The sequence below is a fragment of the Prenolepis imparis genome, unplaced genomic scaffold, assembly GCF_030444845.1.
Source record: "Prenolepis imparis isolate NDT839.2.m4 unplaced genomic scaffold, iyPreImpa1.0 SCAF_9, whole genome shotgun sequence".
NCBI lineage: Eukaryota > Metazoa > Arthropoda > Insecta > Hymenoptera > Formicidae > Prenolepis > Prenolepis imparis.
Window position 1 is genome coordinate 13,491,685 of NW_028141167.1, and position 15,081 is coordinate 13,506,765.

The window sequence follows — 15,081 nt, forward strand, 5'->3', positions numbered from 1 at the left end:
GGAAAAAAAAAATACCCATCATAGGCATATTTAATAAATAATAATTTATAATTTATCACATAACTAATTAAATAATAATTTCAATATTTGATATAAAATAATACTTTTAATAATATATTTTAATTTATATAATAATATAATAATAAATAGTATAAATTAATAATAATATATATATATATATATAATAATGTTAATAATAGTATAATAATAGTAATAAAATAATATATATATAATATAATATATATATAATATAATATATATAATATAATATATATATATAATATAATATATATATAATATAATATACTATATATAATATAACATATATATAATATAATATATATATAATAATAATAATAATATATAAAATATATATATAATAATAATTAATAATAATATATTAATAATAATATAATATGTAATAGAAGAAGCAGAAGAAAAATTGCTGAAGAATTGGGATCCAGAAAGTAGTCGATTCATCATGGAACCTGCGGTCTGGTTTCCATCCAGATATCAAATTGCGTCAGATAATTTTTTTTCATGTGTCGACGAATCGGAGCGAAGGCTCGTTCTCTCTGATTGGTCGATTGGAACGTTTCGAAAGAGCTCGTCAAACGCTGGATAAGGATACGTCCATGATGATACCGTTTACTTTAGACCCGCGATTAGTTGATCTCTCCGTACGTAGAAAAATACGTTTCACGCAGTCCGCGCAAATCCGTCGTGGCTAGACCTTAACGGGGCTCGTTTACACAGAGATATGTACATCCTGTCCTTCAATGACAATCATTTTCGTGCGTGAAACTCGAGACTCGGTCAATTACGAGAGCGAGATATGTCCCGATCAGGTTAGGGAGGAGAGGACAGAGTGACAGTTCGATGATGATCAACATCAGCAGCGGCGTGGCAACATTGACGACGATGACGATGACGACAGAGCACGCTGTCGCGAGCAACGCGTAGTCAGGACGACAATCCCGACTGCACGTGAGAGATCGGATACAGGACGATCATCATTACACGTTCCTAGGGGGAGGAGGAAGAGGAGGAGGAAGCGTCGTCCCAGGTCCTAGAGGTCCTAGATTCGGTAATTATTCAGTTTAGCTACTTCAACCTGAAATATCAATAAATTTACACTAGATTCTTCCTGACAGGGTGAAAAGATGCCGTTGGTCGTGAGAAATTGCCCGCACTTGGCCAACCGCGGCGACCTCGCCTTCATCGAGGCGCTGATGACGCGGGAGGAGCGATACGTCAAGTGCAGCGACTGTGACACCTCCGGGCCGAATCTCTGGCTATGCCTCTTCCCCGACTGCCGTTGGGTCGGCTGCGCCGAGAACCACCTGGATCACAGCACCATTCACAATCAGAACTTCCCGACTCACTGCGCCCACATGAACCTGTCCACCAAGAGGATCTGGTGCTACGCCTGCAAGAGCGAGGCCATCGCCAAGCAGGTACCGTCGCCCCCGCTGTCGCCCAACCAGGTGGAGTTCAAGACTATGAGCAACAAGTTCGCCGGAGATGCTCCAGGTAGTGTCGAAGCCAAACTCGACGGCTTGGACAGACTGATGTTCGACAAGTGAGTGTGTCGAAATAATTTATTATTATTTAGTATATATATATACAGGGTGTTACAAAAGCATCGGATTTGCTTAGCACCATGCGATAGAGAATGAAAATCTAAGAAGATTTTTCCTCAATGAAAATGTCGAGGCATCAATAATTTTCGAGTTATAAATGATTGAAAATGAAGGGCTTTTCGCAAAATAAACTTTATGGAATTAAAATATTAACAAAACTGCATTCTTCAGTTAATTTCAGGTCGAGTTTAATTTAATAGAATTTTAATTTAAGGCTTAATTACTAAGATATATGATGGCAAAAATTGGGAACTTGCAAAAAATGATGACCTCCCTTGACATTTTCGTTGAGGAAAAATCTTCTTAGATTTTCATTCTCTATCGCATGGTGCTAAGCAAATCCGATGCTTTTGTAACACCCTGTATATAATAAACCTTATTACTACTGATTGTAATATTTCCAAACAAATGTGTGATAAATTCTCCCTTTCAGATTTTACGGAGACTGGTCTGTAAACAGAATTAACTCGGAGAAAGGAAATTCGTTCAACGAGCGATCCGGGGACTCTCCCGATAGTACAGACTCGGACGAGAGCAAGGACTTTTCCGGGAAGCCGAGGGGTTTAGTGGGCCTGCAGAATATTGGCAATACTTGTTACATGAATGCGGCGCTGCAAGCTCTGTCCAATGTCTCCCCCTTGACTCAGTTCTTCTTGGATTGCGGTCATATAGTCAATTACATGTCGAAAGACAGGAAACCCGGGTTGAGTCTCAGCTATCTGAATCTCATTCGGGATATGTGGAACAAAAAGACCAGGGGATACGTCGTGCCGCATGGTATTCTGTCGGGTATCAGGACAGTCCATCCCATGTTCAGGGGGTATCATCAGCACGATACTCAAGAGTTTCTCAGATGTTTCATGGATCAGCTGCACGAGGAACTGAAGGAGCACATCGAGGACGACAGAGACATTCAGTTGCGACTTAAAGGACTGGGCGATCACTCGTCGGAGGACGAGGACGAGACCGAGATGGACGGCAACGCGTCCAGTCAATCCGACGCCGAATACGAAACTTGCGACTCGGGCGTGAGCGAACAGAGCTCGTTGAGCGACGAGGGTGAACGCGGCACGAAGAGACGGTACTCCCGGGTGTCGCAGACGGAGAAACCGCGCAACAAGTTCACCAGTAGGAACCTGAAGAAGTCGAACATCGAGCCGGGGCTGTCGACGTACGCTCCATCTCAGCGTTCCCCGCAAAGCTCGCCGGCCAAGCATCGCACCAAGAAGCAGATGAAGACGCGTAGCATCATCAGCGACACGTTCGACGGTAAGCTTCTCAGTAGCGTCCAGTGCCTGACGTGCGATAGGATCTCCACCAGGGTAGAGACCTTCCAGGACCTGTCCTTGCCCATTCCGAGTAGAGATCACATTGACATGCTGCATCAGGGCTCGCTGACGCCGCAGAAGGCCGGACCATGCTCCGACGTAGTCTACGTGACCAATCAATCGGGCTGGCTGTCGTGGTTCCTGCAGTGGATGCGCTCGTGGTTCTGGGGACCAGTGGTCAGTCTTCACGACTGCCTCTCCGCATTTTTTAGCGCCGACGAGCTCAAAGGCGACAACATGTACAGCTGCGAGAAGTGCAATAAGCTGCGCAACGGCATCAAATTCTCCAAGGTCCTAGAACTGCCCGAGATATTGTGCGTTCATTTAAAGAGATTCCGTCACGAATTAATGTTCAGCTCCAAGATCGCCAACTACGTATCGTTTCCTCTCGAGGGCCTCGACATGCGACCGTATCTGCACAAGGAGTGCGTGTCCAAGGTCACCACCTACAACCTAATATCGGTCATTTGCCATCACGGGACGGCTGGCGGCGGTCATTACACCTGTTACGCGTTGAACCCGATCACCAATAAGTGGTACGAGTTCGACGATCAGTGCGTGACGGAGGTGTCGCCGGAAACGGTGAAGCACTGCGAGGCGTACGTGCTCTTCTACAAGAAATGGTCACCGGAGATGTTGCAGCTGCGCGATAAGACTATGGAGCTTATGGAGATATCGTCTCGCGAGCTGTCCGATCTCAACTTCTTCGTGTCCCGGCAGTGGATCAATCGTTTCAATACCTTCTCCGAACCCGGCCCGATCGACAACTCCGACTTCCTGTGTCCTCATGGGGGCGTGATTCCCGTCAGGGCGCAATTCGTCGAAAAGATCAGCATGCCTATACCGCAGGCAGTTTGGGAATATTTGTATAATGCGTGAGTTCTCTCTTTTAGCTTAATTGCGATTCTGTGCGACGTGTACAACATTATTTTTCTTATATATATATGTTACTTTACTGTGCATATTAATTTTCGTGCGCGTTATTTCAGGTTTGGAGGAGGCCCAGCCTGTACACATCTGTACGAGTGCCCGATCTGCGAAGAGAAATACGAATCTTTGCAGAAACGCAGGCAATACGAGATGGAACTGTTTCAACGATTGAATCACAATACCGACAATCACACGGCCATCTATGCGTTAGCTATGGCCTGGTTGAGACAATGGCAGAGCTTCGTCCGAGGCAAAGAGACACAGCCACCAGGACCAATTGATAATAATTCCATCGTTGTAAATAAAAACGGACAAAATAGTCTTAAAGTCGGTAAGTCTTCCTTCATATTGTTTGATATTAAATTATACAGGGTGTCCCAAAAGTCCTGTAACAGTCAAATATCTCGAAAACAAAGGCTTGTCAAAAAAAATGTCTCAAACAAAAGTTGTAGGGCTTTAAGTGGCGCATTAAATATGAATGTTTAGTGTGACTATAAATAGCATTATTAAAGCCATGTAAAATTTACTTTGAAATTTTTTAATGAAAATCTGAAAAGGCTACTGAAAGGGATTATTTTTTTAAATCGAAATTTTTGATTGCACATTCTTGTAGCTTCTTTCGAGAACTTTTCAAAACACTATAATAAAGTATTTTTTCATTCAGTGCGTTTCGAATTATAATACTTGAAGTTTACATAAAATACATTTGACATAAAATACTTTGTAAAATATTTAGTTTTCGATAATCTTACCTTAATACTTTTATGCATAAAATAATTAGACAATTCAAATCAATTGGTGTAAAGAAAACGCATAGTTAATTTTAAGAAAATGTGTACAATTTGCAACATATTTTTTCTTAAAAACAATTATGCGTTTTCTTTTTACTATATCTTTATCTATATCTATATCTTTCAAGTCTCATAACTCGAAAAATACTTAACAGAAAAAAACTTTATTATTGTGTTTTGAAAAGCTCTTAAAATAAACTACATGAATATATATAATAAATAAATATAATGTAATAAAAGAATAAAGTAATAAAAAATAGGGGTTTACATTTAAAAATTTCAAAATGAATTTTACGTGGGGCCTTAACAATGCTATCTATAATTACACTAATATTACTACTTAATGCGCCACTTAAAGCCCTACAATTTTTATTTGAAACATTTTTCTCAAAAAGCCTTTGTTTTTGAGATATTTAACTGTTGCAGGACTTTTAAGGCACCCTGTATATTAAAGGGAATGTATATTAAGAATGTATATTGTGTTTGTCATTTTTTACATTTCATCTTTATGTATCCTTGCTTGTGCAGGTTCGGATTATGGCCAAATTCCCGAGGAACTGTGGCAATTTTTCCTGACTACATACGGTGGTGGACCAGAATTGATGTTACACTCGTGTCAACGACCTGTGCCAGCTCAGCCTAACATTTCTATACATTCCGTGTCGAATCCAAATTTGATAGACTCGAATCTTAAGTGCAATCGCGCAGAGGCTAAGTGCAACAAACTTACTACGACCAGGAGCTCGGAAACGATTTCGCAACAGGACAGCGCGATCGAGAGCCTACTTTCGAGCAGCGACTCCCATCAGACACAGAGGGACGTGAGCGAATAAATATCGCGATTTTTACGACGTCCCGTTCATTATGACAAGCATTTCCATTGGTTCTCTTTAAGTTAGCCTGTAAGTAATCAAATTTTATTCTAATTTCGCGAAACTCCACGTTTTATTTGCTCAGAACAGCTTGATACTTTCTCGCTAGATTTTTTATAGACGAGATACCGTGTATGGGAATGCATAGTATCTGTATGTGTTTTCAGTACCTTGGAAGTAAAACAATCACTGTCATTTTTGTCGATCTGAAGACTAGGAGAGACAATCAGATATCTTTGTGTTTGTGTACAAAATTAAATCCTTTCGTAATGTGCATCAAATTCGAAAAAGTATCTTCATCAAGAAAGAAAAAACTATGGCTATATATGATTTAATAAAAAATAATTTTCTCATCAACATTATAGCGATATATTAATTTTATTCGCAACGCAAAAATTGAAGACAAAATGCATTTTTTTTTTGTTCACTACTGAAAAGGATTAATTTAAAAATGACACATTCTTCCTTTATTTACACCATCAGACGGAATAACATGAAACCTTAATTCTTAAATGCTAGTGTAATTGCAAGTCACGGTGAAGATATCTAATTGTGCTGTTTGGAAAAATTGAATGACATTGATTGTTTTAAGTCCATTACTTAAGGCAGGCGACGTGGAATTTCATCATTGTATCAACAATTTCATTGATGGGAATATTGCGTATGATGGGAAACGTAGTTATAGTACAAAAAGAAACAGATTTGCTATTGATCGTACATTATTTAAATACAAATCTTAGCTCGTATTTTTCGCCCAAAGTCTAGACTCTAACACCGCGCGACTTCGGTATATAGTTGATGAGAGGCTCACATTTTTGATGTTTATACATTCGCCGTGACGTTGGTGTATGAGTGTGTGTGTTATTTCTGCACAGAAAGACATGGGTTTTCTCTCCTTTCTCTCTCTCTCTCTCTCTCTTTTTGTTCCTCAAAGTCATGTATATAACATCGTTACTTCTTCTCCGTTGGTGTCTTCTGAAAGAAAAGAAAAAAAAAGAAGGAAAACACTGAAGTGAAAGACTGACAAATCGATTTTATTATAAAAAAAGGAGACGTACGATCGATAGCGACTTAGTTAACAAGATCAAGGAATAGAACGCGAAGAAGTTCGATGATCTTCATCCTTTTTGTTTTCGAGCAGATAGAAGAAATTATTGTTGTTGTTATTTATATATAAGTATAAATTTATTGCCGTACACGTATAAGTTTTTTTTTTCTAGCACAAGCAATTCATCAATTGCCTTCGTAATCTCCTGAAGAGCAATTGTGAGCTGTATTACAAGTTCTGAAGCTTATAATAATGAAAGCTTCGAGCTACAATTAATTATATATACACGCGAAAAAAAAAAAAAAAACACTCTTCTCAAGTATTATACAGAGAAATTTTACCTTACCTTCTATCTCTTATCTTTACACATCCTGGCAAAATTTTTTATATAATCAGGTATTTGTCGAGCACGACTGTTATCAATTATTATGTAAGAAAAGAGTAGATTGTAAGATTAGAGAAATGATATTCAGATTACAATGTGCATATATACATATATATTATTTATGGTATCGAGCTAAATCGTGTTTCATCTGTATCATGCTTTTATGTGAAATATTACCTTCCATTTTTTTATATATGCGTGTTACACAGTAATTCATTTCATTATTAATTATAAATAACTTAAAAATAATAAATTATAATAAACGCCATTTGATATATTTGATTATTTAGTCACATCTCGATTATAAAACATTACACTCTATTTTTGGCAATAAAAGCTTAAATATACATTAAATTTAAACAAAGATATGTAATGTGATAAATACTCGAGACAAAATTTTACGGTCAAATTTCTCTGTAATATATACTTAAGAAGTGAAGTGTTTTTTTATCGCTTATCAATTGCATTATTTAATTGTTTTATATGCTCACAAGAGACATGGAAAAGAATCGCCATGTTTGTGTCACGAATTTCTCTTGCAGTTGCGTTTTCGTGGATCCTGTCTCGTTAATTCGGATACCTATATATTTATATAGCGGGTGTTCATTTTATAAATGCAGTATCACACGATTGCATATTGCGGAAAGTAAAAAAAAAACTTAGCATAATTTGTAATTTTTTTTGTTCATACACAGGGACGCAAACAATTGTGAAAAATTGTTGAGACTATTTCTATATAATCCACTATAATTCAGGGGAAAACGTCAGCTGAAACGTTACTAATGAATATACATATAAGTTGGTTTCTTTACTTTCGAGCGAAATGTGCGTTTGTTCGTAAACTCTAAATTATAATAAGACTTCTAAATTCCTTTTCTATATATAGCTGTAAAAAAAATGTATCATACATCTTTATATCGTAAATCATAAAATTCGCACAACATTGTCTTACTATAAAATGACAAGTTTCATGGAATTACGTATTATATCGGCAGAATATTTGATCGAGTATTAATTGGGAAGTGAGTGAAATGCAAAAATTTAATAAATTTTAAGCCACAGTATTGCAAAGAATTCCATCTCCATCTCGAAAAATACTACACAATAATTTCAAATTCATTCCATAAATTTAATTAAGAGCACCAAGAATTTTTTGATCTAATTTATTTCTATTTGATACACAAGATTGTGTGTGATTAATAATGAATACGAATAAATGATCAAAGCGTTTCTTTGAACTGCAGTTATATCTCTAAACGATATTTCACGATCCCAAATCCAGATTCGATTTTATATCAAACTCCAAAAGCCTTATATCTCTAAACGATATCAGAGTTTCAAGTTTCAAGTCCTGACATCGATTTTATATCAAATTTCGAGAGTTCTACATTTTTCGATTTAAAAAAATTATATAAAATATATATATTATATTTTAAAATTATATTATAAAAAAAAATATATATATATATATATATATATATATATATATATATGTATTAGGTCGGTGCATAAGTTCTTGCCGATTTTTTGCCATTTTTCTGTATCGAAATAAAAAAATATATACAACATAAATTAATTAAAGTATTCCTATCATTTCTTACGACTCTTTTTAATTTTTCAACCAAAGCCATTTTTTCTTTTTTTCAACAAAAAATATTTTTTCTCATAAAATTATATTAATGCATGCATACAGGCATCGGCAAGAACTTTTGCACCGACCTAATAATTTTTTTCTCGATAATTTTTGCAAAATAATCTGATCTGTTTTATATTTAATATATAAATATATATATATATATATATAATATTAATATATAATATATATAAATATATATTAATATATAAATATAAATTACACAAATAACATAATATAATATATAAATTATAAATATAAATATGTATAATATAAGTATAAATTAAATATAAATCGCGGGTGGAGAGAGACGATCTTATCTCACGTCGTCTCGCTGGTATTTGAGAAAAGTGGATACGGCACTAGGTGAGACACCCACGAGATGACGATACGTCGTCTCTCTCTCGTGGACCATCGATCGAATCCTGCGCATTCGGGGGTGGCTGGCCATATTATTCTCCCCCCGCGCGATCTCTCCCTTGAACGTCCCCTGCTGCTTAGTCGATGCCGCGGATCGTGGGCTTCGCTGCCGCGATTTTGGCCCCGCAAGTCGCGGCGTAGATCGTAGACGGACAACAACATCGTCGTCGTCATCATGCCGCTCTGTAAATCCGGATAGTTAGGCGCAGCGCGGTCTCGTTTTTTTTCCGAGATTTTCCGCACCTTCTCTTCTTCCCTCCTCTTCTCCTCTTCCATGAAGCCTCGCTTTCGTCCGGGGTATCGTTTTTAGTTTGAATCATTTTTCAATCGCGACACCCTCTGACTCTACGCGAGGTCGTCGAGGCAATCGGGACGAGCGGGATCTCCTAGGGGGGAAAAAATACGTCAAAGGCGGGCACCGGATTCGCTATTCTCTCGGTAAGCATATAAGATTCTTTTTCTCTTCATCATTGATAACATTGGTGTATACGTTACCTGATCCAAGGCTTTAAGGAACTCCTAAGATGTTTCACGCACACACAGTGATGGAGAAGTCCGCTCGATACGCAAACACGTCGCTTTTACGCACATCTTCATCGTGTCATTCATTGATAATATAATTCACCTCCTCGTCTCTTGTCCGGAGATATCCACGAGATGCATGATTTAAATCTGAAATTATTAATTAATGTTTTGTGTATACATATCTATATATGTACACAAATATATATATATTCTTCATCATGTCTTGCGCCAGGATATACACTTACCCTTTCTTACCCTCTAGATCACTGTACAGTATCTAGCCGTCGTGTTTCTGTGTGAAAAAAAAACCAACGTACATGTAAGGGATTATAAATAAACGTGCTCGCCGTAGAAGCAACAGATAGAGAGAAATGGCGAATTTCCGTGGATTTTATATACCCTCCTTCGGAGCAACGATCAGCGTCGCCTGGGAGACCCTGAAGGCCAAATGGCCGGAGAACAGTCCTTGCATGGAGCTGATCCGCGGTGCCGGCGGCATGGGTGGCCAAGAACATCCTCAAGGTCGCGAGGGTCAGGGCCAGTTCAAGTCCGACGAGGGCCGCGACAATACCGAGATGATGACCATGAACGGGGACCAGGCGTACCGGGATCAGAACAACGTGGCGATCGCCGAGGATTCCTTCAGCTACCAGAGAAACGGGTAAGGAACCACGTCTTCCAGACCTAATAATGAGTTTCAGTTTGACCTCTTTGGGTCTAATGTATATGTTCCGATTTCAGGGATAAAGTTAGAACCGGAAGCATGAGCAGCGGCGAGTTTAGCGAGTACGACGAGGGCGGCGGAGAGTTTGGTGGTCCAGGTATCAAGATCAACGAATGGCAAGCCGCTTGGAACGTTACGAATGCTATTCAGGTATTGTAGAATCAAAAACAGCGTCCTTTCCCCTCCCATTGAATGATTACAATTATCTATATGAATAATTATTCGCTTTTCTATGAATCCCATTTAACTATTCTGTCAATGAACGAGTACCGGGTATCCAAAACGACTTCAAACTCTTTTATCGATGCATAATTTTTCACCTTTCCATCAATATGTGGTATTCAAGTACCCAAAGCAACATATTAAGTGTCAAAAACGCGTGGTTGGTACCCGGTTGATACATTGATGAAAGGGTGAAAAATTGGTACATTACCGGTTCACTCGCGAATCTTTCATCGTCCAGGGAATGTTCATCGTCTCGCTGCCGTTCGCCGTTTTACGGGGCGGCTACTGGGCGATCGCTGCGATGGTCGGTATCGCGCACATCTGCTGCTACACCGGCAAGATCCTGGTCGAGTGCCTGTACGAGCTGGACTCGGTGACGGGTCAGCGTGTACGCGTACGAGATTCGTACGTGGCCATCGCCAAGGAGTGCTTCGGTCCAACGTGGGGCGCACGCGCCGTCAACATCGCGCAGATCATCGAGCTGCTGATGACCTGCATCCTGTACGTGGTCGTCTGCGGCGATCTGATGATCGGTACGTTCCCCGAAGGCGCGATCGACACCCGTAGCTGGATGATGCTGATCGGTATATTTCTGCTGCCGCTCGGCTTCCTCAAGTCGCTCCACCACGTCTCCTTGCTGAGCTTCTGGTGCACGATGTCTCACCTCTTCATCAATGCGATCATCATCGGTTACTGCATCCTGGAGATCGGTGACTGGGGCTGGTCGAAGGTGAAGTGGACGATCGACATGGAGAATTTCCCAATCTCGCTCGGGGTGATAGTCTTCAGTTACACGTCGCAGATTTTCCTGCCGACCCTCGAGGGCAACCTCATCGATCGCTCCAAGTTTGATTGGATGCTGAATTGGAGTCACATCGCCGCGGCCGCGTTCAAGTCGCTCTTCGGCTGGATCTGCTTCCTGACTTTCCAGAACGACACGCAACAGGTGATCACCAACAACCTGCACTCGGCCGGTTTCAAGGGTCTGGTGAATCTATGTCTGGTGATCAAGGCTTTGCTCTCGTACCCGTTGCCGTATTACGCGGCCTGCGAGCTCCTAGAGCGCGCCTTCTTCCGCGGCCGACCAAAGACGATCTTCCCGACCATCTGGACGGTGGATCGCGAGCTCAAGGTCTGGGGTCTGGCCTGGCGGGTTGGCGTGATCGTGTTTACCATCCTGATGGCGATCTTCATCCCGCACTTCAGCATACTGATGGGCTTCATCGGCTCCTTCACCGGCACCATGCTCTCGTTCATCTGGCCCTGTTACTTTCACCTGAAGCTGAAGAGAAACTCGATGGAGTGGAGCGCAGTCGCGTACGACTGCTTCGTCATCTTCCTCGGGGTTCTCTTCGGCGTCATCGGCGTCTACGATTCTGGCTCTGCGCTGATCAACGCCTTCGAGATCGGCTTACCCTTCTGAGCGATCTCGCGCCGAGTTAGGTCATTTTGTTCGTTGCGCCTAGGTCCTGTCTTGTACCGAGATGATATTATACGCTCTCGAGCCGTCGAAATATTCGATTCCAACATATATCGCTCGATATTCGTGCAATAATTGCTGATGCATACGGAAGACTATTTATATAAAGAGATACTCTAAAAATGACGATTAATAGGCACAAAAAGTTGCTCTAGGGGGAAATATATTTTTTAAGAAAAAAATTATATTCTCTCTAAATAATATTCCGATAAAAAAAAAACAGAAAATTCGTTTTAAAAAAAATAACAAAATGTAATAATAGTTATATATTGGAAAAATTTCTTATATTAGAAATTCGCCCCCTAAAATTTCAACCACGAATAAAATATTAAGATGCATCGAGAAGGAATCAAATATTTCACGTGTTCGAGAGCGATTAATTAATTAATATGACAATTTTGCGTCTACGTTTCTTACTTATTTTAATTCATCTTTATCAATTTTACAAGATGACGTAATTTTGTTTCTCTTAAGACAAGGAGGATATTTTTTCGTTGAAATAATTTTAAACGAATTAAGTGCAAAAGAAGTCTTCCATTCTGCGCTTGTAATGAAAAAAGAAAAAAAAAAACGCGTTTTTCGCGCGAAAAAAGAAACAAATTACATTAACATTTAAACAACCAACGACGACATATCTAAAAAAAAATTGTTTTCTCTATTGTAATAGCTGGCTGTTGTGATCTATTTTTAGAAACGTAAAAAAAAAGATCAAAATTAGACGAAAAGACATACTATTTTCTAGTAGTATGTAATTGCAGTATTTTTTTTCAAAGGGAGAAAATTAAGTGGCGTGCAATTTTCAAGTTCTATTGTATATTTCTATCGGGATCGTAACATATCTGTAACGCACGAGTGAGGGATTTATTCCGTCTTTTGATCCTCGATTTGTTTTATATATTCAGGAGCCTGTAGATAAAATAAGAGAGAAAGAGAGAGAGAGAGGGAAATCTAGGGCGTCAATAAATGTCACACTATCTCACGTCTTCCAAGATGTCTTCCAAGATGCAGCAGCAGAGGCAAAGCGCAGCCTAACTATTTACTAGTTGACTATACTGTTACAGTTTTTCTGGATTTTATAATTGTACGTATCGCTCCGCGCGGAATTGTATAACCGTAAATAATTATAATTATAATTTTAATAATTATAATTATATTTTTACGCGACGCGTCGAATCACGACGACGGCGGGACTTGACTTATTATTATAGCCGAACGATGAATCTGCCAAAAAAAAAAAATTTGTTCGCAAGATATAGAGCCCTTCGTCGTCCCTTCGTCGCGCGAACGAGTTATTATGTACAACCGAGTACAATTAGTTGTATAATCCAAGCTCTTCCACGAGATCGTTATAGATCACACGTTAGCTTAAGGAATGAGTATAAAACAATGTAGTTGTGTTCCGTGAAAAACTGCAGAATACCGCGGAATTTATTAAGAATAATAATTAGAGTTGCGTACTGTCTTATATTTTCAATTTTTTGGATGGACGTTTTTATAGCGGTTGAGTTCCCTCAACATTTTTTTAGCAATGTATGAATTCTCTTTTCATCTTAAAAAAATTATAACAATTTTTTTTTAATTTATAACAAACATATAAAATCAAAAGAGAATTTATATTTAAAAAATTTATATATATATATATATAAGATTTATAAATAATAAAATGTAAATAAAAAATAATTTATAATAAAATTTATAAATTTTATTATAAATTTATCTTAAAATATTTATTATTATTATTTATAAATTGTATTATATATATAAAAATTCTTTTAGTATAAATTCTCTTTTGATCTTATATATCTGTTAGCAACTTTTTAGATTCACATAAATTGTTGCCTTTATTTAAATCGAGTGGAATTTCCTTTGAATTTTGTTTTGTAATTTTTTTCTCTCTTTTTTTCGAAAACACGAGTGTTCTGCAGAACACGGAAGATTTGCAGACTAACTAAAGCGTGTTAATAATAATTGTGAAACGAGTCTTCCAGTAATGTCTTCCAGAACGACAATATTAATGAAAATAACATATACTATATTATACAATAACGATAATGATGTATTACTATATTTATTGTGCGAGGAGGAGACTCTTCGTCGAATAATGATATTAAAAAAAGTTATGTCGAGAGCTGTAGATGTTAAGCGTTAACTCGTAAGGCTACGGTCATAATTGCATAATTGATGTTTCATATAAAAAATGAATATATCAATGACACATAATGTAAGTAAAGTCACATACGCTGTTCATGAAAAAAATCAGATTTAGAAATCGTTAACGAGGGATCATCCTACTTCTTTATATCGACAATAATTATCAGAAGCGATGGAGAGAGAGAGAGAGAGGTGAGGAATCGTATTGGAATCTTCTCTTCGTGGTCGCAATAGTATATTTATGCCATTTATCTTAAGGGACTTTCAATTTTATGCTTTGACATATCTCGTTATCGGCCTGAAAGATAAAAGAAAAAAAAAGAAAAAAATCTGTCGTAGAGATTTAGAGAAAGAAATGGTTGATCTATTTCCGGAGAGGCGAACCACAAAGAGATATTCCGCTAAAATATGTTTTAATGCGGACAAATATAGGCTTCTAAAGCGCTTTTGCAGAAATATCCGTATTTCGGCGTTTTGAGAGAAGGGCAAAACCTCATCGGTGTTGTTTGTAGGCAGAGAATATACCTTATTATTATATAAACGTTATAAAACGATGTAAAGCGGTCTCCGTATTATGAGAAAAAAATATGAAAAATACATTATCAGATGTGAATACGAGGAGTGATAATAATATATGAACAAAATTTTACGAACGTATATGATATACTTCATTTGCGTTTCGCCCTGTAATATATATTATATATAATTATATATTATTTATATTATATATAATATATATAATATATATTATCGTGTTATATATATTTTTCTTCGGATCAATTACAAAAAAGAAAAAAATGAAAACATTATCTAGTGGTGAATTAAATTTTTTGTACAATTTTATTTTAAACTTCTCTTGCTTACTTAATAATTGATCTACAGGAAAAACGGATAAAGGATATCTCATTTGGTTATCTCTAACTGAT

General features: G+C 37.8%; 2 protein-coding genes across 3 annotated transcripts; both read left to right on the forward strand.

The window, feature by feature from the left end:
- Nucleotides 1-629: 629 nt before the first annotated feature.
- Nucleotides 630-8,235, forward strand: Usp20-33 (Ubiquitin specific protease 20/33). Its single transcript, XM_083045754.1, has 5 exons — nucleotides 630-1,087; nucleotides 1,155-1,582; nucleotides 2,077-3,846; nucleotides 3,961-4,232; nucleotides 5,221-8,235. Exons 2-5 carry the CDS (start codon nucleotides 1,164-1,166, stop codon nucleotides 5,523-5,525), a joined length of 2,766 nt encoding a protein of 921 aa, XP_082901880.1. The 5' UTR covers nucleotides 630-1,087; nucleotides 1,155-1,163; the 3' UTR covers nucleotides 5,526-8,235.
- An 827-nt stretch (nucleotides 8,236-9,062) lies between these two features.
- Nucleotides 9,063-13,631, forward strand: Vgat (vesicular GABA transporter). Of its 2 annotated transcripts, none has more exons than XM_083045045.1 (4): nucleotides 9,063-9,488; nucleotides 9,928-10,236; nucleotides 10,317-10,449; nucleotides 10,763-13,631. In XM_083045045.1, the coding sequence occupies exons 2-4, from the start codon at nucleotides 9,947-9,949 to the stop codon at nucleotides 11,945-11,947; spliced, it is 1,608 nt and encodes a 535-aa protein (XP_082901171.1). In that variant the 5' UTR covers nucleotides 9,063-9,488; nucleotides 9,928-9,946; the 3' UTR covers nucleotides 11,948-13,631. The 2 variants fall into 2 exon arrangements, with proteins under 2 accessions (XP_082901171.1, XP_082901170.1); XM_083045044.1 differs by having other exon boundaries at nucleotides 9,064-9,488; nucleotides 9,838-10,236.
- Nucleotides 13,632-15,081: the final 1,450 nt, after the last annotated feature.